Here is a 26,659-nt window from a genome sequence, read left to right on the forward strand (position 1 = left end):
TATCCCCAAAGTGACTCTGTGTGATTTCAGGGGGGAGAAAAATCAGAGGATGAGAATCTAAAAATAAGCTGCACATCTTGGCAAGCGTTCCTTTCTCAAATGCCTTCTCCTCCACTTCAAAATTCACAGCTAACAAAAGTATTTAATACCAGAGCATTTCAGGTATTTTGTTAAATTCCTCCAGTGAGAAATACTGATGTATAAGAGTAACCTCTGAGATTCAAGACCATATAAATAGAGCAGCTGCTATTTCTGTTTCAGTCGAAGCCATGATCCCAACTTAGAGGCATGCACTGTTGCAGGGCTGGGACAAGGAAAACAGCCAAGATCTTTCACCCAGATCGTAGACCCTGCCTGGCGTGTCTCTTGTGGAATTTTATGTGCATAAAGAAAAGCTTTTTGTCCTTGCTCTGGCCACCCCGAGGCCAAGTATATAATACTTACCTCCAGCCCCAAATCCTAAAATCTATTTCTCAGCTTTAAAATCACATATTTCATTTGAAGTCATTTTCATTTAAAACTGAAAAAGCCTTTCTCTATTGAAAAGAAAAACCCTGTGTTAATTATGCTACTAGAAACCTCTCAGCTGGAGACAGTTTGAGCCTTGAGTACAAAGGCCACTCATTCCAAGGGTGTTTTCCTTCTCCCTGAAGGCTCCAGAAGCTCATTCTCCTCCAGTCCCAGGATACCCGGCTTAGCTCAGTCCCCTGCACATTCTGGGATGGATCAAGAGTCCCTTAAATTCAGGAGACCCAGTTACAATAAGGGAGATGGTGGAATGCGCAGGCTGGGGCTGGGGACCTTGGCAGAAGTCTCCTCTCCCTGCTCCTCGGGCCCCCGCCCCTGCCCTGCCACCCTCTCTCCCAGCCAAATCGACCTGCAGTTGGTGAACGCAAAGACTTCACCCAGGATTCAGGGACTCCTGGGACTCCCAGGCTCAGGACTGCTGGCCGTGGGTTTATACAAACTCTTTGCCGAATAACAAAGTCCAGGGTGCTTCCCACTCAAACTGACAACTGCCCCTTGGTTCAGCCACCCGGGCTCCATCACTCTGCAAAGCCCACAGCACCAAGCCCAGGACCCAGCCTCCAGCCTCAGACGGCCCACATGCACATGAGCTCTGGGTTCTGCTTCTACACTGAAGTTTCCGGAACTTCACCCATTTCGTCAAATGTATTGAGGGTAGTTTTGCTGTTGCTCCTGGAAGAATCTTGGATTTAGTTGAAATCTGCTTTAAAAAAACAAAAAACAAAAAACACTATTTTACAGAAACAGCATTCTGCAAGTTGTACCTCCAGGTCTCAGTCCACCACCTGCCTTAGAAGTTATTCCAGCTCAGGTTAGAAAACGGTAGAGCTGGAAGGAATTAATTCAACCCTCCCATTTTACAGATGGGGAAAATCACGGCCCTCTGACTTGGTGTGCCTGGGCTCACGTGGTCAGAAAGGAGTGGGTGTCACGCTTCCTGACAGCAGCGGTACCTGTCCGTCTCCCGGGCCCCGGATCTTCGTTGAGGAAGGAGACGTGAGTTTTCCATTCAGTCCACTTCACCTCGTTGATCCTGCGGGTGTGATAATCATTCTCACTACTCCCCAGGTGCACCTCATCAAATGCAAACAAGCAGCACAGCATTTGGGGTGTCCTCCACAGGGATCAGGAGCACTCTTGCCCCATGTGGTCACATCAGTGTTGTTAAGGCTTGAAACCTGCCCAAATCCCCATTTTCCCAGGCCTCCAGGATCAGTCTCCTCCCAGGGTGTGGGACCCAGAAGCTCAGAGAGGTGTAAAGGGGACATCTTCAGCCAGCAGGGGCTGTGCCTGACTCGGGGGAGGCAGCCCACGGAGAAGGAGGGAAGGAAGGAGAGTGGGGCAGGCTCGGGCTGAGAAGATGTGAGGGCGTGAAGTCCAGCTAGGGTTAAGGTTGCACTAAGAGAAGATGGTTAGGGGACTTGCCTGACAGTCCAATGGTTAAGACTCCTCCTCCCAATGCAGGGGTTTGATCCCTGGTTGGAGAACTAAGGTCCCACATGCTGCGGGGTGTGGCCAAAAATTTTTTTATAAAAAATTTGGGTTCAGAACCCAAAAGAGTGGGCAGTGTCTAAGGTGCTGGATTGTAACTGGAGACGATAGTTTGGCTGAAGATCACATTCACAGAACATCTCTAGAGTGAGGGTGTCAAAATTAGACATATTTATTAGGGTAACTATTATAGTTGAAATGATGGTTCCTGGGGCAGGGTGGGGCGGGGAGGGGTTTCAGCCAGAGAAGTAGGTCAAGGTACAATTATACTCCAAGAAGGTAGTCTGCAGGGTCAGGCAGTCAGACAGGGGGTAGGAAGAGGTAGACCCATCAGAAGAGATGGTCAGGGCACGTTCAAGTACTTTTTTAAAAATCAAAAAGCTTGACATCTGTCAAAAGTAGCTGTCTCACTTTCCATTTGCCTGTGACAGAATGTGCCTCTCAGAAGGACAAAGAGTGCCAGGCTGGCAAATCTCTTCTAAGGCAGACACTGGGCAGGGGGAGGCCATGGAGGCACCTCCAAATGGGCAGAGTCTCCTCCTTCTCCCTTCTGAGGCTTAGAAAGTCTATCCCAGGGCCAGGGACCCCGAAAGAGCAAATTCCATCTTCTGAGGAGGCAGAACAGACCGTGCCGTGGTCCGGCAAGCGAATGGCAGCACCATTTCCCTAACATTCACCAACTCATCTCTCTTCACCCACCCAAAAAGCATCACCAAAGGGCCCTTCTCCCTTTGTTACCGCAAACACAGTCGGAAATCTTGCTCTGCCACTTTACACAGCTCTCCCATCCGGAATCTGCTCCTCAGCCATTCTGGTAACATTTTCTCGAACTCCAAGATCGTCCTGGCTCTCTGGGGACATAAACGAGCCTAAGTGCATCTCTCAGGAGCCAGCCCAGGAGCACGGCTCCGTGTGAGCGTGGATGCGCCCACACACTGCACACACACACATATACACACGTGCACACACCACCAAACAGCCCACTCCACCTGCATGGAATGCTTAATGCATAGATCCTGAGGATCTGGCTAACCTATAGAATTCAAAAATGAACACCCAGTAAGTTTGGGAAAGGCGTTCAAATTGTTTTAAACATCACATAAACAATGTTTCTGGAAGTCCAGAGCTGCCTAACTGAAAATGTTAGGATCCTGGGATCCCACCAGGAAGGGAGTGTCCAGGAGGACATCATGCGGTCCTAGCCCCATGTCAGGCTTAGAGTCCCCTCGGCAATTTTCCCGGCAATAATTTGTCCAATCTCTCCTGAATATTAGCAACAATCCAATTAAGAAGGCCCTAATCATTAGTAACTTCCTTGTGTCAAATCAAAGCTTTTCTCCCTGTTGTTGCCCCATGTACCTCATTTCTGCCTCTTGGACCAGAGAAGGAAGCTGCTCCCCCTTTCACAAGTAGCTCTGCAGATATCTGAAGGAGCTGTCATGCTCTTCTTACACCATTTATGTAAGAAGTGTAACATGCCTCTGGATCATCCTGTGGGTTAGTGTCCTCAGTGTGTAAGGCCCATAGCATGTGAGGAGTATTGGAGGAGAGCAGAATTGTCACCTCCATTGTCCCATACCTAAGGACATTGTCCTATACCTACTCCTCTTAATGCAACCTAAGGCCACGCTTCAACATCCACAGATCACACCATTGACTCTGAGCAGAGCACACCCATAAGCCTGAGTTCCTCTCACACATGCTGTTGTCCAGCCACACCCCCTAGACCTCATACCCCAGAAACCTAGCTTCCTCAAGCCTGGCCAAGCACAGGGAGCTTATGCAGATTTCCAGGCGTCACCCCAGATCCACTGGTGCCATGTGCTGAACTGAGTCCCCGTGAGGGCTCCCATAGAAGGACTCTGCCAAGGTCACCTGTAGGCGCCAGATGCGCTCACTCTCCTTGGAGACGTTCTCCACAGTCTCCCCCATCAGGGCAATGAGCATATTGAGGAGAAGGACGAAGGTGAGGGTGACATAGGTGATGAGCAGGAACAGGAAGAGGATGGGGTACTTGGAGTTCTTCTGGATGTTCAGGTCACCCAGGCCTATGGTGAGCTTGAAGAGTTCCAGCACCGTTTCGCTGAAGCTGCCAAAGGAGTTGCTGTCCTCAATGTCCTTGGAACACTTCTCGATCAGCGAGGCCAGGGCTGGGGAGACATAACAGGGTGTTCTCTGCAGCCTCTCTGTCTGGTTAATTACCCAATAAACTCGTGCATGCCTGCGTGTACACCTATGCCCACACACACAGACTGCAGGCCTGCTGCCTCCTTCTCTCTGGCTATTTAAATTACATCTCCAGCCTCAGCTCCCCCGGAAGTTTCATCAGGCTGGTGCTCTGCCTTGACAGAAAGGGCAGAAAGCCCTTTCTGCCTAACAAAGCCCAAACTCTTCTCTCTACCCCACCATTCAGCCCTTGATCTATCACGGGCTTGCACAGTTGATAATTACAATCTATAATCTGTGTGTCTCTGGCTCCTCAACCAGGCTTTGAGCTCCCAACTTCCTGTAGCTTGGGTTGTCTCCCCCAAGACTGGGAAGTCCTGAGTCTCTTCCTAATGCTTTGTGGCAAGACCTCTGGTCAAGGCCTGGGACTCTTCTTCTCTTCTTCCCAACGCACTACAGCAGTGGCTCATTACTGAATGAATGGACGGATGGATGAATGAATGAATGATCAAATTAATCAGGGAGGAAATGGATAGATGAATAAACAAACAAGTGAAGGACCAAATAAATAAGCAAACTGTGACCCAGAAAAGGTACCAGACAGATGGGAACAGTTGCCTAACTTCAAATGCCAATGATAACTAGGGGGAAAAAAAACTGGTTTGGGAAAATAAAATATCTCTTTATGCAGAGGTTAGAAATAAAATCAGGTTATGCTGTTCCCTCTGTTGTAAATGGAGAAGTTTTTTCTTTTTTAATCGGAGTACAGTTGCTTTACAATATTGTGTTAGTTTATACTGTACAGCAAAGTGAATCAGCTATATGTATACACACATCCCCTCTTTTCTGGATTTCCTTGTCATTTAAATCACCACAGAGCACTGAGTAGAGTTCCCTCTGCTATACAGTAGGTTCTCATTAGTTATCTATTTTATACATAGTATCAATAATGTATATATGTCAATCCCAATCTCCCAATTCATCCCACCCCGCCTTTTCCCCTTGGTATCCATACATTGGTTCTCTACATCTGTCTCTATTTCTGCTTTGTAAATAAGATCATCTATACCGATTTCTTCAGATTCCACATATATGCGTTAATAAACGATATTTGTTTTTCTCTTTCTGACTTACTCCACTCTGTATGACAGTCTCTAGGTGTAAATGGAGAGGTTTTCAAGAGGGCTTTCCCATCCCTGGTCCCAGCAGACCAGAGGCTCTCACAGATATATCTGCAGCAAACTATGACAGTAATGTGATGTGGAGGGCCAAAGGAGGTTATCTCAATGCATTAACTCTACTCCTATTTTTCAAAGACCATCAATCAAATTTCTGCAGACTTTAGCTTCTCCATTTGTAAAATGGGGCCAAAAACCTGCCAAGCCTATCTGAGGCTGTGAGAGCCGCATATGATGATGGATGTAAAGGTGGGAGGCATACCACACAGGATGGTTGGATAAAAGCAACCAGTTCAAATCCTGGAGTCTCTAAGCCTTAGTGCCCTCATGGTCAGGGATGATGATGACCCCCCCTTGGTCAAGATGTCACGAGAAGTAAAGAGATAATGGTTGGGAAATGCTAACCACGGAAAGTGTTCCACTGGTGGCCGATGTAATTGTTGCTGAGGCTCCTGTGTGCTTTGCCATGCTGACATCTGTATAAAGTGTTTTACAAATGAGGGAGTTACTATTATTTATAAATCAATTACCTACTCCAAATCCAAGTAAGAACACGATATATACAAACAAGAACTTCAGAACATCATGCAAAATGACCTACAAAGAAAGAAATGCAATTCAAGGGTAAGGTTTGAGCACATATTCATTATACATTGATTTCCTGACTGCTTCCCACCCTCTCCCGGGTTCGCACTCTAACCATGCCCTCACTCGGGCCACTCTTCTGTGACCCTCACCAGGTCCTCCTGACGCTGTCTCCACAGCTCGGCGCTGGGCCCACCTCCTCCAGAAAGACTTCTCTTCTGTTCCTGCTCTCCGCCCTCCTCCCTCCTAGAACACAGACTGTTTCTGTCCCTGCTGATTCAGGCTGCACATGAGCACCTTTCCTCATAGAAACTCACATCTGGAATCCTCACACTTCCTGGGGGCCGCAGTGTGCTGGGCCGAGCTCGCACCAGCTCACAAGAGCTGATTGTCTCACTTTCATGAATTTTCTGAGCTCGTTGTTAAACACAGCCATGACTAAGAATTAAATTGTGTAAACTTATAACTAAATAAATTGCATTAGAAACAAAGATAATAAATGTTCAAAACTCATCACTAAAAAAAAAAAAACAAAAACAAAAAAACAAAAAAAAAACTCATCACTTCCGAGTGACTTTACTACATTTTATAATTATCTAGGCTTTTAAGGCTATTTATTTCTATCGTAACCATATGGTGGAAACACTATATAATGGTGCATTACTGTGCATCCCTTCCCAATTCTGTATTCAGTGACATCGCATTGGTAGCTGGAAGTCAGCCATGGTGGGACTATTTACACCATGGAGATTGGTAAAAGCTACAAATCAGAGATTGTTGATCATCTAGATCTAGACTTAAGACAACGATGGACAAAATGTTAAGGCAGATTAAACTTTAAACATGTGTCCTATCTGTAGCTGTTATAGCGGGAATAGCACAAAAACATTGATGGAATATTCTTCTAGTATTTGAAAACTATTATCCGATTCAGCAGATAAATGGCTCAGCATCACTGACAAACAAATGCAGTTTCAACACAAGTCTTCATTGTTTCCCTTTCATCTTACTCCTTAAAGCAGAGGAAAATATCAGCATTTATGCTGGCACAACACTCACTTGTCAATTGCAACCATAGTTTGGCAAACAGATATGAGTTCAACCAAAATCAACAAATTATTCGGTGAGACTCAACTAGCCATGTGGAATTTACAACAAAAGGCATTGTATATTTTATTGTTGTTTGTAACGTGTGTGCTGCACATCCTTTATATGGTAAACATATATAATAAACATATCTACGTGTATATATGTAACATATTATATATACATATTTTCCCTCCTAGAGAGCCTGACCAAAGGCAAAGGGAGACCACGGTATTTGGGAGAAAGAACAGTGGCCTGTCTCTTGGGCAAGTCTCTTTTCCTCTCCAGACCTCAATTTCCCCATCTGAAAAATGGGTCTTCTCGGAAGGCCCTCCCTGCCCATCTCTGACGTTCGGCAGCCCCAACACACCTTCTGGATCATGACGCTGTACATGCCCATGGACTGGAACCCCCGCGTGTAGTAGAGCATGTTCGCCCAGCCCAGGGCCATGGCCAGCACGAGGCAGGCGAGGTACTCTTTGTAGGTAAGCAAGTACAAGAAGACAGACAGTATCACAAGCACAGCTTGGACAAAACTGTTCAGGAGACACAGGAGACAAGGGCCTTACTTACTTCTTGGCATCAGGGCAAAGATGTCCAAATCCTCCAACCTCCCTTAAATCCTGAATGGTTACCCTGGTGGCTGGTGCTGAAGAGACAGATAAGGCTGCCCCAGATCTGCTGGACCACGTCTAAAATCCAGCCTTGCAGACTGCATTGCTAGATGCAAGTCAGAGCTGGTTGCAGTTGACAAGGACTTTTTAAAGATACAGATCCCCAGGGCCCAGGAGATTCTGGTTCAGAAGGCCCAGGGTGCTGCCCAGGAGGCTGTATGGTTTTTAAATCACCCATGTGATTTCTGACCCCCACATAGGTTGGGGTACACTGGGGTAGACTGAGGATGTGGTGAATGATTGCATTTTTAACCAAAATGACAAAAGCTGACATCTATACTCAAAAGTCAATCATAACAAAAGTCCCCCATAACCTAGTTTGAAAAATCCTTAAAAAAACTACAATACATGCTATATAATAGGTTTGCTAAAAGGAGATTGCGCAACAATGCGAATGTACTTAACAGTACTGAACTGTACACTTAAAATGGTTAAGATGGTTTAACTTTTGTGTTACGTGTATTATACCACAATTTGAAATGTTTAAAGTACAATATGTACCAAACATACGAGATCAAAATCTACTCCTAAACAGTGTGTAACACCATCAGATATGCAGACATCTGGATAGAAACCCTCTCTTGCTTATAACATCAGGTAGTCTCCACAATTACAAAATATCTAACTAGTTAAAGTTAGGACACAGGCAACTTTGATTTTCTTGTGCAGTGAAAAGCAAACGTTTGGGTGAGCAGGGCATTTGGGACTGAAGTGAGGAAGCATGTTTACACATTCCTCTACACTAAGAAAACAATGAAGAAGCAGAAGAGCAGGACATGGCACTGGTGCCTTCTGTCTTTGCCAAAGCCAGTGGCTGTACAAATGGATTTTTCTCTGGAATCGTCACAGTTTCTCCAAGCTGACAGACTCATGCGTGACTTGCACCCTGGGCAGTGCTGCACCTGGCCTATTCATTCACTGCAGTATCAGGGGGCCCCTGATACTGCCCAAAGAGATGAAGAACTTAGCTCATGCTTCTGGAAGGCAGGTACATACTTAATAAAGCTGTTAATAGGTATTTGGAAACATCAGGCCAAGATTCAAGGTTTTATAGACCCAGCCTCCCAAATGCTCAGAAGAGGGCCTTTGGTGGGGTCTACAGAGCCATGGAGCCTAACATTCTTCATCCCAAGCTGCAGATCCTTTTCCATTATTTATTTAGAGACAGGGGTTACGTAATCCTCTGCACATGACAGGGGTTACATAATCCTCCTTTTATTTAGAGACAGGGGTTACGTAATCCTCTTCACATGACCTCATTCAGAGAGGCTGCTGAGCTGAGCTTTCTGGCTAGAGCCTACAGTAGTCAGCCCTGCACAAGCTTGGGATGAGGCTGTCTGGGAAACTGGGCTGGCTTGAGCTTCATGACTGAAGCTCCGCCTGACTCTGCATGACTCACTTCCCTGCTCTGAGCCTCGGTTTTCATGCCTAAAGATGAGACTCGATGATTTCTCAAGTACCTTCCAGCCCTGACCTGCCAGGGTCCAAAACAACAGCCAGGAGGAACTGGCCTGGAATGTCCCTTCATAAAAAATAAACACGCCTTCTCTGTGCTGGCTGCCGCCCAGGGCTCTGTGGCAGGGTGAAGTCAGCTATCCCTGCAACCGGATGGTGGGCACTGTCCCAGCGTTTTCTGGTCCTCTCCATGGGCATCTATGTGCCTCTCTTACCAGAAAGGAGAGAGGAGGTCCCTGGCCATATGACTTGGCAAAATGACAAGGACAGGGTGACACGGTAGGGTGGCTATTGCAGAGGGACACAGCAGCCATCATACAGGACTTTAGCCTTGCCTGTGAGGTGGTGACCAAGGGGACAGACCTACTTACAAGACAAAGTGAAACCAGGCATCCGAGAGGATAGACTGCAGATCTGAGGGTCTCAGCAGGAAGATCGCGATGCCCTGAGGCCAGAAAGGAAAGAAAAGCTGCCCCCTCTTCATGCCCCTCGCTGGAGGATCTGGGGAAGGGGGGGTTTCCCCAGGACTGAGACTCAGGAACAGGGAAGTATGTGAAGGCCCAGCCAGAGCCCAGGTGAGGGATATGGAAGGGGACTTGTGCCTGGGGGACAGAGGCAACCCCAGGGTAAGAGTGGGTGCTCCCCCTGATCTTCTCACGTCTCTTACTCTCACCCCCGTAATCACCCCAGAACCCACAAAGCAGCACAACCATACAGTTACCTGCCATTCCCCAAATATGGCCTAGCTTTCCAGCCTCTGAGCCTTTGTTCATGCTGTTCCCCACACCTGTCCTGTAATACCTTCTCCCCAGTGTCCTCATGCCAACCCTCCCCTACCAGAGTAAGTGCCATCTCTGCCTTCAAGCCTTCCTGGCCCCCCTCCCCCACCGCCAATAAAAGTCATCTCTCTTCTTCTGAGCACGGGTCTGAGCCCAGCATCAGGTCTTTTCACAGTCTATGTTAAAGTCTAGCTATCTGTGTCCATCTGAAATCCCTACCAGACTATGAACTCAAAGAGGGCAGATTCCCTCCATCCTTATCATCTCCTCCAGAGCCCCACATTGAAGGTGTTCAGAATATACCTGCTGATTCGTCGGTTGGATGGATGAACGGGTAGATCGACTGACAAACAGATGGAAAGACGGTTGGATGAAGGATGGAAGGACAGTGGGTAAGGATGAGTGGGTGTTTAAATGGATGAATGAGTGGCTGGGTTGATGAGAGAGGGCAGGTGATTGGATGGGTGGATGGAGGGGCAGGGAAGATGGGACACTGAGTGGCTGGGAGTGTAGATAAATGGCAGATAGATGGACAGATGGATGGAGGAATGGATAGATAAAGTAGGTAGGATAAGCTGGCTTGTTTATGTAAATCTAAAGGTTAAAAAGGAAATGCCTCCCCAAAGTCTCCCAGCAGTAGTAGCAGAGCTTGCTGTCACCCTGCCTGCCTCACAGGCCAGTCCAGGAGGGCTTGGTGACCTACTCACCTCTTTCACAGAAATGCACATGGCCCAGATGAGCACAAACATCCTTCCTAAGAGCTGCAGCCACCCCATCTTGTATGTGAGGGCCAAGGGGTGTGGCAGGGCCTGGGAGGAAGGGAGAGGAATGGATGGGTGCAGGACGGGGAGTGAGGAAGGCAGGGGTAGCGCCACCTCCAGGGGGACCATGCACATACACGTGCCCAACCCTCGAGCTGGGCCAGAGGTCAGCACAAAGCCGGATCTCTGTACAGGGCCAAAAAGGAACTGCAGCCCCCAGCTCCTGCCTCCCCCGCCCAGAGTGGAAACCCAGAATTCTGCAGTGAGAAGCACGATCCAATCCATGCTAACAACCCCCTCACACTTCTTGGCGTTTATCTGTTCCATCTGTATCCAGACACTCACAGGGCCTCATAACACAGTTAAAGCCAAGACTCCGTGCCTCGTGTAATGGATGGGGAACCAAGACCCAGAGTGCTGGGAATGCTTCTCCAAGTGACTTCCACCTCCTTGCATTTCCTCCCATGGTCCTCACAGCAAAAACACCCAACCAGCTCCAGATTTAGACATGGAGCCTGGGCGGGGCCTGGGGCTCCTAATTCTGCAGCCCTCCCCCAGCAGGGGTCAGCCTGGGGCTGAGCACCTGGGGTCGGGCTCAACCAGGTGCTGGCGACATATTCAGTGTCCAAGACACTGTTGAAGCATGAGAACTGGGGGACCCCACGCACATCTCTTGGCCTCTCTGGGCCTCAGTTTCCCCACATGCACATAGGGCGGCTCCAGGGTCCTGCCATGCTGACCTACCCATCCCCCACTTCAAGGGGCCCACTTACCTCCTTCTCCCGGGGGTGGTAGTAAGAGACGAAGGTCAGGGTGATGTTGTAGAAGAAATAGGAGCAGAAGGACAGGAAGAACATGTACTTGGCAAACTTCTTCCACTTCATATGCAGCAGCGTGTGCAGGGGTTCCAGGGTCAGCATCTCGTGCCGGTTCTGGGGGTAGAACGGCACCAGTCACCATGGAGATGAGAGAGAGGAAGGGACCATTTTCGGAGGGCCCTCATTTCAAAGGAAGCTCTGAGTCAGCACTGCCCCTGGCAGAAGGGGGCAATGAACTGGTTTGGCTGGAAACGTTGGGAGGGGAATTTCTGGCTCCTGAGGCTCCGTTCCAGCACACCCAGACAGCAACCGAACGCCACGGAGCTTCGTGTTTTTGCCAAGAGGATCTGAGGCACGGTGGGGAGGGAGGGCTAGAAGGGAGGCCAGGGCCACGACTGGGGTCTGGCCCTTCCTGGGCCCTCCTTCACTGTGTGACCCCAGGAAAACCCCTGACCCTCTCTGGGCCTCAGCCTCCTCATCAGTAAAACTGATCTCAATCCCTGCCCTACCAGTCAGGCTGCTGTGAGGGCCAGGGAGATCCCGGGCAAGGCAGGCTCTGGGAAGCACAACTCTTGGTAAAATGTGAAAGATGTGTTGCCTCACTTTCCTCCAAGAGCCAAAAACTTCCTGCTGCTGATCTTCTCTTTTCTCCTTCAGCCTCACTGACTTCCCAGCTATGCCTCCTCCAGAAAGGCCTCCCTGATTGCTCAAACTGTGTACTCCCTGACACTTATTTGGGACCAGGTTTGGGGGAAGAGGGGATTCTAAGCCTGACCATATGGAACCAATAGAAGGAGTTGGGGGGAAACAAGATGGAGAAGATCTACACCCCTCCAACCCTGCCCAGGATTATGGGGCCAGGAGACCCCCACCACAAGGTCAGCTGGGAACAGGTGGCCCCAGCACCCACCCCAGGCCCCACCCACTAAGGCTAAGGAATGGGGGCTGCAGACATGTCTGGCTAGTAGCAAGGGGTCTTCCCAGGGCCTCCCTGGCCTGGGGCCCAGCCTGCTACCCCCTGACCTTCCCCAGCCCACCCGGGAGACCCACATCGATGTTGGTGTTGTAGACGATGATTTTCAGCACCGAGTTGTCGGTCACGGTGTCCACGTTGGTGAGGTCGTAGAGCGAGGACGACACTGGCCCGTAGGCCCAGTCGGTGAACTTCCTGGACAGGGTCCGGAGCCGCTTCTCTTTGATCTCACGGCTGAGGATGTACTTCAGGATCTGGGGACAGGAAGAGTAACAACCATCAGCCTCTGGACAGAGCTTGGGGCGAAGACCGCTGGGCCTGCCCAAGGCAGACAGGGCCTGGGAAGAGGCTCCCACCAGGGGTGGATTGAGTCGGGCCGAGTGCCTGTCACTGTGACCCCCGGCCCCCGCTTTATCTGTGGGATGGGCGCAAAGCTCGCTGACCTGCCCGTCACACCAGGCATTGTTAATACCAGAGACAAGAGGCGTGAAGACCTTTTGCACGCTTCGGAGGGCTGCACGATCAGCTCACAAATCCTTGCACCAGCTGGGGAGTCTGTTCCGGGAAGAATCCAGGAACTGACAATTTCGAGAAATAATTTCTCTTTGGCCTGGATTTGAGAAGCAGCTGCAAGTTTCTCCAGCTTCCCCATCCCACCCTCAGTCAAGACCCTGCCAGTTGAGGCTCACTGCTCTGGCCAGTCAGGGGGTGATGCATGACACCAGCCTTTCAGAGAGGCCCATGGGACCCACTCTCTAGGTCAGCGAGCTTGCTCTCTGCTACATGTTAGGGTCACTGGGGAACATTTAGAATGCCCACACTACTGACTAACTCAGTCCAAATCTCTGGAGGTGGGACTCAGGAATCTGCATCTTGTAAAGCTTCCTGGGTGGTTCCAAAGTGCAGGCAAGATGGAGAGCTCACTAGTTCCACAAAGCGAGCCCTGGGTACAATAAGACGGGGGCAGAACTTCCTGGGGCACCAACCCAAGGCCCAGGAGGAGGGTCCTAATGGGGAGGACAGTGTCAGAGCCCTGATCTCATGTGACCCAGCGGGGTTCCCATCTCACCTCGCACGGGAACCTAGTCTCTACAGCCCAGGCAAGGAGCTCCCAGGGATAAGGCACGTCTCCCCTTTCCGCGCCCCAGGCTACACGAGCCCGAGGATATGGTCTGTGTCTCAAGTATGACTGCACCCTCTGCTCCCAGCACAGTGGCCAACTTGGGCAGCATCCGGAAAAGTTTCCAAAGAACACTGAATGAAGGAGAGAAGGGGCCAGGAAGGGTGCAGGCGACTTCCCAAGACTGGCGAGAGGTGGTGGGTGTGGGTGGAGGGACACATTATCCTCTAGGGAACCAGGGGTCAGGGGGCCACGCTCCACGCAGGAAGCTTCATCCCTGGGCCCTCCCCAGGGACAAGCACATGGCACAGTGGTCCTTGGAGAAAGTTCCGACTTGCGACCACAGTCTGACTCTCCTCAAAGCCCCCAGGAAGCTGTGTCCTTGGGGTGGGCAGGAGATGGGGGAGGCAGGCACACAATTCCTCCTCTGTCAAAGCTGTTCTGCATCCCTTCCTCCTCCCACAAGAGCTTGAAAAGGTCCCTTGTGGGCACCAGCCCTGAGCACTGGGACGGGACCCAAGGCCCTCGGGGCACCACCTCCCTCATCAGTTGCCCCGAGGTTGGCACAGCTGTGATGGCTTCACAGTCCCCACCCTACCCAGTGCCCTCCTGCAGCCTCCCAGGAGCCATGGTCCCCTCCCAGGGCTCAAGATGTGGACGCTCAGGGGCAGCTTTGCCATGATGAGTCCTGACCTTGAAACCAGACCAAGCCGTGGCTCCAACCACAGAGAGAGATGGGAGCCCACCCCAGCTGAGTCTTCACCAAGCTCCCAGTTAACCTGAGTTCCTCGGCCACAACACAAGGGCACAAAGAGCCACGAGCAGCCACATACTCTGCTGGGGACTTGGCTCAATGTTTCAACCTGACAGACAGGCTGGGGTCTCTCCAGTGTCAGGGAGCACCAGCCAACTGGCTCTGGATCCAGAGCAGACATTCGGGGACTCCCGTCCTCATAAGAGGCTGAAGGCCCCCAGGGTCAGACACTCAGCCTCCTCCGCTTGGGTGCCTCGCCACGCAGGAATCCTCCGCCACAAAGCATGAGTCACCGCAGCCTTAAGACTCCTCCACTCTGGCCCCGGCAAGGGGGTCTCAGGGCGGGAGACGGAAACACAGAATGTTAGGGCCTGAAGTCCAGAGGGTGCGCCCACGTGCTGCCTGTCCGTAGCTCCGTGCAGTCGGCCACTCAGAAGGGCCCCTGGGGAGCGTGCCTTGCGCCCTCCCGCCTGCCCCCAGGCCTCACCCACCTCGGCCTTGCCCATCTTGGCGGCCAGCTGCAGCGGCGTGAGGCCATCGTTGTTGCGCGTGGTCTCCAGCTCCCAGTTGCCGCTCTTCAGCAGGATCATGTCGTACATGTGCTTGACGAAGTCATTCTGCGTCTTGAAGTCCTCGGCCACCGTCACCAGAGCGTGGAGGATGTTGTTTCCCCGTGAGTCCTGCGAGGTGATGTCCGTCTGCTCGTTGTCCATCAGCAGCTGCACAATCTCGGGCTGGTTGGTGCAGGCTGCCAGGGCCAGGGGTGTCTCGCCTGGGGGAGGGGGCGCACAGGGGCTCGGTTCTCTCCTGGACCAGAGCGGTGATTCCCCAAGTTCTAGGAATGGGGCTTATCCTGCCCATCTCAGCAGGAGTGGGAGACTGAGGCTGGATCATTGCAACAAACTCCTAACCGGTCTCCCTGCTACTACCCTGTTGGCCCTCCAACACTATCCTCAACACAGAAGCCAGACTGATCCTATTAATGCATAAGGCTCACCTCACCCAGAACAAAAGCTCAAATTCCAATGACAGCCTACAAGGCCCTACATCTTCTGACATCATCTCCTCCTCTCCCCCTCACTCACTCCCCTCCAGCCATCATGGCCTTCTTCCTTCTCCTCGAGCACACACAGGCACTTTTCTACCTCAGGGGCTTTGTACAGGCTGTTCCCTCTTTCGTAGATACCTGCATCACTCCCTACCTCACCACCTGTGAGTCTTTGCTCTAATGTCACCTTTTCAATGAATCATTCACCCTAACTTTTAAAATTGAAACCCAGCTGCTTCCTGTTCCAGAATTCCTGATCTCCTTCCCCTGCTTTACTACTTTTTTTTTTTTTGAGCTGTCGTTTTTTTTTTTTTAACTTATTTATTTTTTTATTTTATTTATTTTATTTTTGGCTGCTTTGGGTCTTTGTTGCTGTGCACGGGCTTTCTCTAGTTGCCGTGGACCGGGGCTACTCTTCACTGCGGTGCGTGAGCTTCTCATTGCGGTGGCTTATCTTGTTGCGGAGCACGGGCTCTAGGCGCGCGGGCTTCAGTAGTTGTGGCTCGCAGGCTCTAGAGCGCAGGCTCAGTAGTCGTGGCGCACAGGCTTAGTTGCTCCGCGGCATGTGGGATCTTCCTGGACCAGGGATCGAACCCTTGTCCCTGCATTGGCAGGCAGATTCTTAACCACTGCACCACCAGGGAAGTCCCCCCTGCTTTACTTTTTATTTTTTTCAATAGCACTTGTTATTTTCTAACATATTACATAACATTCTTATTTATTATATTCATTATTGATGGTCTCTCTCCCATCTAGAATGCAAGTTCCATGAGGGCAGAGATCTTGGTTTTGCTCACAGATATATTTCAAATACCTAGAACAGTGCCTGGTATATATAGTAAACAATCAATGTTAGTTGAGAAAAGAGAAGGCAAGTGACTCACACTTGGTCACACAGCAAACCGGGGACGGAACCAGGGCTGGACATCAGGTCTCCTGCTGCTTCCCCCCCCAATCTCCATCCTGTCACCTCTCTTTATCCCACCCAACAGATGTTTCCCAGCCAGGTCTGACTGGACGAGACCCTGTCCTCAAGGCCACCCAGACCCATCTAGTCCTGCTGACTAAAAAACCATCCAGAAGAGAAAACAGGTCAGTGACCATCAGTCAGGGCCTGGGCAAGGAGGAGGCGTTAACTACAAAGTTGTACCAGGCGAGTTTTTGGTGTGATGGAGCTGTTTGTTCCCTGTCCTGATCACAGTGATGGTTACACAACTGTACGCGTTTGTGGAAATGAACAGAAGTGAACGTTAAGATGGGTGAACTTCACTGTATCTAAATTACACATTAAAAAAATTTTTTTTCACCCGGGATGGCCTAACGCCAGTTGCATTTGGTCTCCCTAAAGTGTCAGTCAGGGAATTTTTGTCCTCTTACTTTTGACCCCTGTTTGCAGTCCTGAGAGGCACTGGACACAGGGGACAGAGGCCAGAGCTGGCAGGCAGGATGCCTACATCCGCTCCTTACTACACTGGGGCAAGTCATTTCCCTTCTCAGAACCTGTAAACTAGGGCTCTCTCCTTGCCCTCCCTCCCAGGTCTATGTTCCCTACAGGGGGCTGCTCAGGTGGATGTCTATGTGTCCTCTAACACCACCAGGTGACACTCCCCGAATGCAGGCTCCCCATCCTCCCAAGTGCCGGTCTCCAGCCTGGCGGTCCTGTTCAGGTGGATCTGCCCCTCCCGCCTCCCTGGTCCCGGCTCTGTCCTCCAGGGCCTCGGACACAACTGAGCCAGCAGAGATTGGCAGTGGGGTCTCCTCTGCCTGCTAGCGCTTCTACGGGTAGAAGCCCCGCCTCGCCCTCCGCCCCTCTCGCCCCCGGACCCCAACCCGGGGCGGCGGCACCCACCGAAGTAGAAGCCTTCGTGCTGGTACTTGGGGTTGAAGAAGACGCCCTTGGCGTGGGCGTTGACGTCGGCGCCGGCCGCGATGAGCAACGCGGTGATGTCTCCCTGCCGCCGCTCGATGGCGATGTTCAGCGCCGTCTGCCCTGCGGACGGGACAGGGGTGGGCGGTTGCGCTCAGCGGCTGGGACGGGGGTGACACACCCTCTCTGGCCTGTTCCCCTCTCTGTCCTCTGTACCCTCCACCGAACCGTGGAGAAATACTAGCTGCCTGTCTGGTCTGTGTCGCCCAGCTTCATTCTTTGCTTCATTCATTTTTGCGTGGAAGCAAGGATTATTCGTGGAGCATCTGCTCTGTGCCCCAAAGCCAGGCACTGGGGACACAGCAGGACATGGGATGCAGTTTTGATTCTTGTCCTCAGGAAGCTCACAGTCTCCCTGCGAATTGAGCGTTATGATACGGGGAGGTGCAGGGTCTGTGGTACCCAGAGGAGCTCTTAACACAGCCTGAGGGGTTGGGGGGCTTCCCAGAGTGGCCTCTAAACTGGGACTGGGTAAGTTTAGCCAGGCTGGATGGGGCTGACTCAAGGCCTCATAAGCCAGGTTAAGAGGTTAAAACTTTATCCTAAAGGGTATGGGAAGGCACCGAAGGCATTGAAGCAGGGAAGTGACATGATCAGAGTTTTGGGTTTTGTACATGTGTATTTTCAAAGCACTCTGGCTGCAAAACTGGAGGATGTGTTAGAAGGAGCCCAGACTTGGGAAGAGCTGTCCATCCAATGGACCCAAAGATCCTTGGGAGAAAGAGTCCTCAGGATGGTCTGCTGGGGATGGGGGAGAAGGGCTGTCTCAGGTAAGGTCCAGGCATCTGGCCTGGGTGCTGGGTAGATGATGGCCTGGTGACTGAGAAACAGAACAGGGGAGAAGCCGCAGGGAGGGGGGTGGGGGAGAGACATAGACACGGTTGGTGGAGCCTACAGAACCTCCAGACAGAAGGGACCAGAAGGCTGGGGGTGCGGGGGCCGGGTGTCTCAGAACATTACACCAGAAACAGCATTTTCCAAAGAGCTGCCAACATGCCATACATAAAAACAAAGTCCTGGTGGATCAAAGAACTAAGCATTTTTTAAGAGTGGAAAATTGTTAATAACTAACCTTTTTGGAAGGAAAACCCTCTTAAGCCTTCTTAAGCAAAATCCAAAATTCTGAAGCCATAAAGAAAAAACTGACATATTTGCTTCCATAAAAATTAAAAATTTCTGTATTTCAAAAGACATCTTAAAGAAAGTTAAAAGACAAGTGATAGGCTGGGGGAAATATTTGAGACGTATAAAAGAGGTAATGTGCTTTTAGAAGTCCATAATGGATTAAGAGCTCCTATAAATCAATAAAAAGACAAACAACCTAAAAGAAAACTGAGAAACTATTATTAACAAGCACCTCACAGAGAAGAAAGTCCACACAGACAATACAGGAAATGAAAGATGTTTGGAATCACTGGTAATCGGGAAGATGAAAATTTGAACCTAATGAGTTAATACTTTTCACCCACCAGACTGGCAAAAACAAATAATAATAATGGCAATAAATAAATACAAATAAAATTACTGTCTCCCACGAGAAAAGTTAAGGGCCCGAGCCAGACTCCCACCTGCAAAAAGCTGAGATGTTTAGCACCCTCGGCATATCCATAAGATGGCATCCAGTTATTCTTGGGCCAATCATTTTTGACACAAGCTCGTCATAAGACCCTAGTGGGATGTTTATTGACTCCAAAAACTCAAAGACACACCTTACTGGTTATTCACAGCAGACTTCCTGAGTAGGGAAACACTATCCCGAGTTTAGTCTCCCTGCCCCCTCTCCGGTCCACCTAAGAGAGAAGCCACAAAGCTGAGTCTCAAATGGGGCTGTTAATAATGATGAGGATAATGACGATACTAATAGTTACTAATGTGTTGGCCCTGCCCAGCCCTCCAGCCTTCTTGCCATCACTCAGCTGTGTCAAGCTCAGTCCCATCTCAGGCTTTTGCCCTTGCTTTGTTCTGAATCCTTCTCATTGTGCTGGCTTCGGGTCAAAGGTCACCTCTCTGACCATCCACACTAAAGTTGCCCATCCCCAATTACTTCTGATGACATTATCTTTTTTTTTTGTAATTTTCTTTTCATCAATTTTTAAATTTCCTTATTTAGAAGAGCAGCGTTCATCTGTCTTGTTCGCTCCTGTGTTCTGGGGCCAAAAACACTGCCTGGCACGCGGCCAGTGGTCAAGATTGTTTGCAGAATGAAGGAAGGTGCCGGGCACCACACTAAGCGCTTTGGGCTTCCACGACAGCAGTGCCTGTGCCCCACCACCGCCAGAAATCGCTGTCTGCCCAGCCCCTCCCGCAGGCGGGTACCTTCGTAGGCCTCCTCCGTGTACTTGGCGTTGATGAACCTGTCTAGGATGTTGTTTTCCTCCGCGAAGGCGAGCAGGATCTGCACGATCTCCTTGGTGCTGGGGTTGATGTTTAACAAGGCCTTCATCAGGCAGGTCTTCCCCGTGTCCAAGGCCGTCAGCTTGTGCATGAGGAAGTCTGCAGGCAGGGTTGCAGGATGGAGCTGCTGCACAGGGGGGCCCCGGCTGCCCTTGGCCCTCCCGGCCCGGAGGAAGGGAGGCCGGGGTGTGGCGGCTGCAGCCTCGGACCTCAAGAACCTGCCGCAGGCTCTCCACGGAGCTCCCTGCCCCGAGCTCCCAGCTCCCCTCTGCCCTGGCCAGCTCTTCCTCCTCCCGCCTCCTTGCCGGCTCCTCCTTCTCCTCGGTGAGCTGCCCAGAGGCTTATCAGAGACCTTTTGCTCCTTACCTTCTGCACCGTCTCCCTGGTAGGGGGACAGTCCCACCCACTGCCTGGCTTCCCACTGTCCAGCTCAGAAATCTCCAGCCCACCACCCCACACCCCGGTTTCCTACAAATAGACTTCACCCCCTTCCACTTAACTTGCTACTCTCCTGGTCCCCAAGACAGCTCGGGCCCCACCAGCCACCAAGTCTCCCAAGTCCAAATGGCACCACCCGGGACTCACTCCTCACGTCCTTGCGTCCCACCAGTGCCGCTCCCGGAAGAGCTGTTCCCCCTTCCCCAGCCCCACCGCTGGGGTCCCAACTCTGCCTGAGCAGAGGCCTTCTCCAGTTTTACCCCCATCCTCCACCGTCACCTGTCTAAGCCCTTCCATGGCTCCCCATTGCCCTCAGAATCAGGTTCGAAGTTGCCAGCCCAGCAGTTAAGGCTGGAGGGCGGGGAGGGAGGGCAGTGGGTAGGTGGACAGCAGGAGCCGAGCAGGACCCCCAGCCTTGCACCCTCTGCCAGGGCCAGCCACTGACCGGACACATCCAGGCTGCGGCGCTGCTCACAAAGCTCCTGCAGCTCCATCAGCAGCTCCAGCAGCTGTCCCACGCCGCCCTCCGACACAGCCACAAAGATGTGTTTCCTCAGCCACCTCTTTTTGTGCCTCTGCTCTTGCTTGGCCAGGTTTGCACTGAGGCCAGAAAACGTTTCCAACTCGCCACACATGCACCACTGTCTCCCGTTACCCCTCCAAAGCCGCTGTGCCTACAGGGGGCTCGGCGCCAGCCCCCACTGTCTGCACGTGCCTGTCGCAGTGCCTGAAATCCCCTCCTTTAGTGCCGGGGGGTGGGCGGAGGTGCTGGGATTCGTGTTGCCCTGAGCTGCCCTGCTTCTAATCCAAATGCAAGCACATTTTATCAAACTGTATCTTTGGATCCACATAGTAATGATCAGGAAAGATACGTGCCTAACTGTTCATCATGATTACCTCGAAAGAATGAGATCAGAGGAAGGGAAATTTCACTTTCATATTTTGTGTTGTTTGAATATTTTTCATATCTCTCTCCCCACCCGTACACTCCAAATAGGCAGCCACGGTAATGTGTGATGTGTATACTTCTGTTTGTATGTGTTCTTGCAAAATGCACGTTGATGTTTGATGGCTACATGCATGTATTTTTTTTTTTAAGTCTTTATTGAATTTGTTACAACATTCTTTCTGTTTTTTTGTTTTGGTTTTTTGGCTGCGAGGCGTGTGGGATCTTAGCTCCCTACCAGGGATGGAACCGGCACCCCTGCATCGGGAGGCAAAGTCTTAACCACTGGACCGCCAGGGAAGTCCCGTACATGCATGTATTTTTAATTTACGTATATGGCATTGCGTTAAGTTCTCATTCTGCTGCATACTGTTGTCCGGATGTTTTATAATGAATGGGTATTACTTTTATAAGATGTAATACTCCCTTCCCCCCCAAAATGACCTACATGCCATAGCTATGGGCCCAGACATTGGCGCCCCAGGATTGGCGGCCTCTTTCTCTTTCCTGCAGGGTCCTGGTGCCTGTCCCTCGGGCACCTGCCTGGTGGGCACGGTGGGAGGAGGGGAAGGGCCAGGCTCACCTGGGACTGCCGGGATTAAATGGGGTCTCTGTCACGTCATCCTGAGGAGATTGTGGGGAATCCATGTCATCGCAGCTGCCCGGGAGGCTGGTGGGGGAATGGGGAGGACAGAGAGAGGGACAAGTTTTTAATGGACAATGGTAGTTTGCCACAAGCAGGCCTGGCTGTGTGGCCCAGGGCGAGTCACTGCCCGGCCACGGGAGCTGAGGGCTCGGCCAGGGCAGGGGTGGGGGCTGGCGGGCTGGCGGGTCGCAGTACTCACCACTGCCGGATGTTGGAGTCCATGGGCTTGGAGAAGATGAGGGGAGAGGTCTTGGTGACAGTGGGGTTGGGCTCGAACCCTTCTATCTCCAGGAACAAGTGTGCACTGGGGGGACACCCAAGCAAGGCCATTAGAGCTGGGACAGGGCCTGTCCACCTGTGTGTCCTGCAACCCCACTGTCGAGGGCGCCCTCCTCACGGAGTGCTCACCCTCAGCCAGGCCCAGCCAAGCCCGGAAGGCGCAGAGCTAGTCCAGAAATGGGGCATAAATGGCGTGAGGGCAAGGCTCACTGATACATTGGCCCCCCACCTGCCTGTCTCCTGCCTATCAAGAGGAACCTTCTGACCTGACCTAAAATCAAATCATTCTTCCAAAAGAGAAGACAAAGGGAGGAGCAAGCCCCTAGCTGGTAGCCCGAGGCCTGGCTTCTAGTCTGGCTCTGCCTCTGCATCTCCTCTTGTGTGACCCCAGGCGGTCACTGGCCTTCTCTGGGCCAAGTATCCTCACCCGGATGGAAAGTGATTGGGCTAGACGATCCTCAAGACCTGGACTCTGGAGCCTGTGCTGCTCCGGGACTGTCTACTTATGGACTGTCCAGCTGAAATGGGCATCAGGGGTCATCTTGTGAGATCACCTTTCCCTGCACCCCTGCAGTACCCCAGAACTGCCACCCCAAAGTTGTCCCCACACCACTATGGCAGCTCTGACCCAGCGACTACAAACACATCTGCTAGCAGAACATCCTGGTTGAGATTTGCTGACTATCTCCAGGCAGAGCCCAACTCCCACACCTGCAGGTGTTTCCCCAGGACAATTGGTCCAGCTCCTGCCCTGACCTCCATCCCACCCTACCTATCTGGGTTCAGTAGTGCATTTACTCAACAAATATTTACTGAACATGTACAATATGCCAAGCACTATTCTAGAAGCTGCGGATACAGTGGTAAACAAGTAGACAAAAATTCCTCCCCTCACAAAGCTCTTGTTCCAGTGGGTTGGTAAAAACTGGCCCCAAGGATCAGACCAGATTATAGTACAGTGAGGCCATTGCTTTTCTTGCTCTAGACCAGGGGTCCCAAACCCCTGGGATCTAATGCCTGATGATCTGAGGTGGAGCTGATGTAATAATAATAGAAATAAAGTGCACAATAAATGTAATGGGCTTGAATCATCCCGAAACCATCTTCCCCCCGGTCCTTGGAAAAATTTTCTTCCACAAAAACGGTCCCTGGTGCCAAAAATGTTGGGGATTGCCTCTCTAGGCAATAACCCACTGTCCTTTGGCTGTAAGTTCTTCAACAGCAGAAACTACAATTGCATCGTCCTAATTCTCTAGAACCCAACATTTGTCATGACACTCAGAAGACCTAACAATGGATGAGTGTAAGGATGGATAGGTGAAAGATAAATGAGTGGAAAAAAGAATGGCTGGTTGGACAGATGAGTGGATGGATGAATAGATAAGTAGATGATGGATGGTTGGAAGGATGGATGGATGGATGGATGACTGTCTGAGGAATGAATAGTTGGGTGGGTAGATAGGTGGATAGATGGAGAGACCAATAAGCAGACAGACCAACACACCCTTAAACTGTAAAATTTGGGAGGTTGCATCCCTCAACAGGAAGATGAGGGCTGTGACTGAGGCAGGAGGACTTCAGTGGCTGGGAAGGTGGATGGTGAGAGCTGAGCTGGAAAGGACCCAGCTGTATGTAAGGACCTAACTCCTGGGACAGGGAGCTGCTAGACCACGAGGGCCTGTCCCATGCCTGCCCTACTTGCCACTGCATGTGCCATATCTCATCCACCAGCATGAGCAGACAGCAAGGTCTTGGCCAGGTGACATCCTGGCTCCTGACTTGCAGCAGGTGCTGTTTGTTTATTCCTACTTTGACCCAGCCAGAAAGGCACCACCACCTGGGTGTTGTTAACTCACATGCGCAGACAGGCAGCTCTGTACGATTCCTCCGGCATTTCTGTTCCTTTGAAGGCAGAGAACTATCCCCAGGCAGACTCAGGCCTGGGGAGGAGCTTATCTCTCCTACTTTGTCCAGAGAAAAGCCCAAGTGCTCTGAGCTTCAAGGTCAGTGCCTCTACAGCCTTCATTGCCTGTGTCTGTGTCCCTGGGCAAGGTGACGCCCAGGGGGAGGTAACCATAGCAGCCACTCACAGGGAGGGGCATGATGCTTCAGAAAAAGCTCCAGGTCCAAAAATTTCTCCCCAATCTGGATTTCTTGGTGCCTTCAATTCCCCCATTAGTACATATTTCCTTAGTGGTCAGAACTGCCTTCTGACACATAATATTTTCTTTTCTTTTTCTTTCTAAACCTAAGTCCTATACTCCGTTCTGAGGGAGATGCCCAAACCTTTGGGGTCTGGGGAGAAGTAGGCACATGAGGTCCCTCAAAGAGCCTTGGGAAGGAGAAGGGACCACGGATTCATGAGACAAAGGTCACACCTCACACCAGGCCCTTAGTTGGGCGGGGGCCATTGGGAGAGCTGACCCTGGAACTAAGTTCATGAACCAGGATGGGCTCAGAATGGCAGCCCGACTGCAGGAAGAATCTGGGATTTTCCTGAAACTCTGTCCTCAGTGCTTCTCTGAGATCCAAACCTCCCCTGGGAAAGTGAGAGGGGAGGAAAGGGGGAAAGGAGGCAGGAGGGCAGTGTTGGTGGCTTAGATCCAAGATATCTCTGCTCCTACCCAGACAAGCCCTCCCAGACCCAGGCTTCCCACATGGGCCCCCGACACCTGTCTGATCTCCACATCCACCCAGTTTTCTCTCCTGCGCTCCAGGATGGAGCTTCCACCTGAATGAGCCTCTGGCACCTCTCAGCCAACATTTCACACTTGAACTTGGCTCCTTCCTCCTGACCTTGCTCCTGCTCCTCTGAAGTGCTCATGTCAGAGATGCCCCATCACCCCTCCAGGTCCCCCCACCGGAGGAAGGGGATGTCTCTCGGTCCTCCTTCTCCCTCCCCTCCCATAGTTGATCCGGCAGACTCCACGATCCTAATACTTCTCTGATCTGTGCCTGCTTCTCCATCCCTCACCACCAGGCTCACCACCTATCACCTGGGCAACAGGCGCAACACACGCCCCTCCAATCCATCACCCACACAGATCACCCAGAGTGTCCTTTCTGAAATGCAAATCTTGCCATGCCCTCCCTCTCACACAAAATCCCTCCATGGCTCCCCACTAACCCCAATTGTCCAATGTCCTTAACTGACTGCCAAGACCCAGCCCCAGTGGGACTTATCCCCCCAAATACACCCTCACCCAGCCGGCACTTTAGCCGCATGGGATTCCTCACTGGTTCCTGCCCCAAGCCTCTGCCCTCTCCCTTCCTGTCCACCTGTCACCATCCACTGTAACACCAGCTCCTCAGCGACATGCCTGCAGGATCAGAACCACCTGCCCCTCCTCAGGCCCCGCCCCACCTACTTCACCCTCTCTCCAGGCCACTCCCCACATTCTCCCTGGGGCCCCTCTCACCATCCAGACTGTGAGCAGAGGCAGGTGTTCTTTCTCTCGTGTCCCAGTCTCCCCAGCCTGGGCCCAGCCCCCCGCCTCGTGCACAAAAGGCCTCAGCAATTATTACTCAAATCAAGAGAAGGGAAAGCACCAGGCTCAACTCGGCCCAAGAAAGGTCCTGGGACAGGGGCTGAAGAGGCAGGGCAAATGGGCCAACGTAGACCCGGGGGCCCATCCGGGTCCAAGGGAAGCGCCACGGGGTTGAAGGAGGGGCATTCAGCTTGAGGGGCACCGAATCGGCTGAGGGGGTTACTGCAATGGAGGCAGCTAAGGGGCCAGCTGTGACCCCGGAGAAGTACTTTCTCTGCTCCCGCCACCTCCGTGTCCTCAACTGGGAAGTGGTCATAACCGTCCCAGCCCTGTGCAGTTCCCAGGGGCCCTGGGGAGTGACAATGACAACAACAATGAAGACAAAGTTCAAGGTAACAAAACACTATCAGCGCCAACATGCGCCGTGCCGAGCACGTTGTTGGCACAATTGCAATTAACCGTTACTCTATGGGCTGGTGCCGTGGCTGGTGTCTCCCTTACACAGGTGGGGCTGGAGAGCCTGAATTACCTGGCTAAGCACCCAGTGGAGATGAGACCCCCAGTGGACTTGAAAAATGTATGCTGTAGGCGGTCCCTGCTACCTGGAATTTCCACCCACCTTTCTGCTCCTTATCTCAAGGATGGCTCCAGCAACTCCCCACCTCCCCCAGGAGACTTTCTGGGCGTTCCTGCCTTGGTGCCCCTGGGCCCTCCACGGAGGCCTCCCTTGATTATTCCAGTCATACTAACCTCCCGAGCTCAGCCCCAGAGTATGCAGTGCTGTCCCCCCTACACCCCCCATTATACCTGGCTGGGCACCAGGCCACCCCAGATGAGACTGAGAGTCTCAGGTCCGCCCCAGGCAAGGGGTCCCTGAAGGTGGGTGCCAGGCTCCTCCTGTGCCCCTCACAGCGCAGCACGCGGGCCTGAACCTGCCGGTCCTACCTCTTCTTGGTGGGGGTGATCTCTGCCGGCCTCTTCTCCTGCAGGATGGTAACGTTCCCACTGGGGACAGTGGCGATTCTGCCCATGAGAGGCACCGTCTCCTTCGGGTGGGCATCCATGGCTGGAACACAACCACAGCACAGATGCTCAGGCTGAAGGGACAGAGAGGAGCTTCAGACC

General features: G+C 51.7%; 1 protein-coding gene across 2 annotated transcripts; it reads right to left on the reverse strand.

Moving 5' to 3' along the window:
* Positions 1-1,091: 1,091 nt before the first annotated feature.
* TRPV3 (transient receptor potential cation channel subfamily V member 3) lies at positions 1,092-26,598 on the reverse strand. Of its 2 annotated transcripts, none has more exons than XM_059906642.1 (17): positions 26,480-26,598; positions 21,967-22,071; positions 21,705-21,791; positions 20,621-20,775; positions 19,660-19,836; positions 17,266-17,406; positions 14,860-15,140; positions 12,572-12,748; positions 11,477-11,635; positions 10,650-10,751; positions 9,535-9,608; positions 7,405-7,570; positions 5,894-5,960; positions 3,895-4,169; positions 2,758-2,870; positions 1,482-1,561; positions 1,092-1,228 (listed from the first exon to the last, which is right to left on the reverse strand). In XM_059906642.1, exons 1-17 carry the CDS (start codon positions 26,596-26,598, stop codon positions 1,218-1,220), a joined length of 2,289 nt encoding a protein of 762 aa, XP_059762625.1. In that variant the 3' UTR covers positions 1,092-1,217. The 2 variants fall into 2 exon arrangements, with proteins under 2 accessions (XP_059762625.1, XP_059762624.1); XM_059906641.1 differs by having other exon boundaries at positions 1,191-1,231.
* Positions 26,599-26,659: the final 61 nt, after the last annotated feature.

Source organism: Balaenoptera ricei, chromosome 20 (assembly GCF_028023285.1).
Source record: "Balaenoptera ricei isolate mBalRic1 chromosome 20, mBalRic1.hap2, whole genome shotgun sequence".
Taxonomy (NCBI): domain Eukaryota; kingdom Metazoa; phylum Chordata; class Mammalia; order Artiodactyla; family Balaenopteridae; genus Balaenoptera; species Balaenoptera ricei.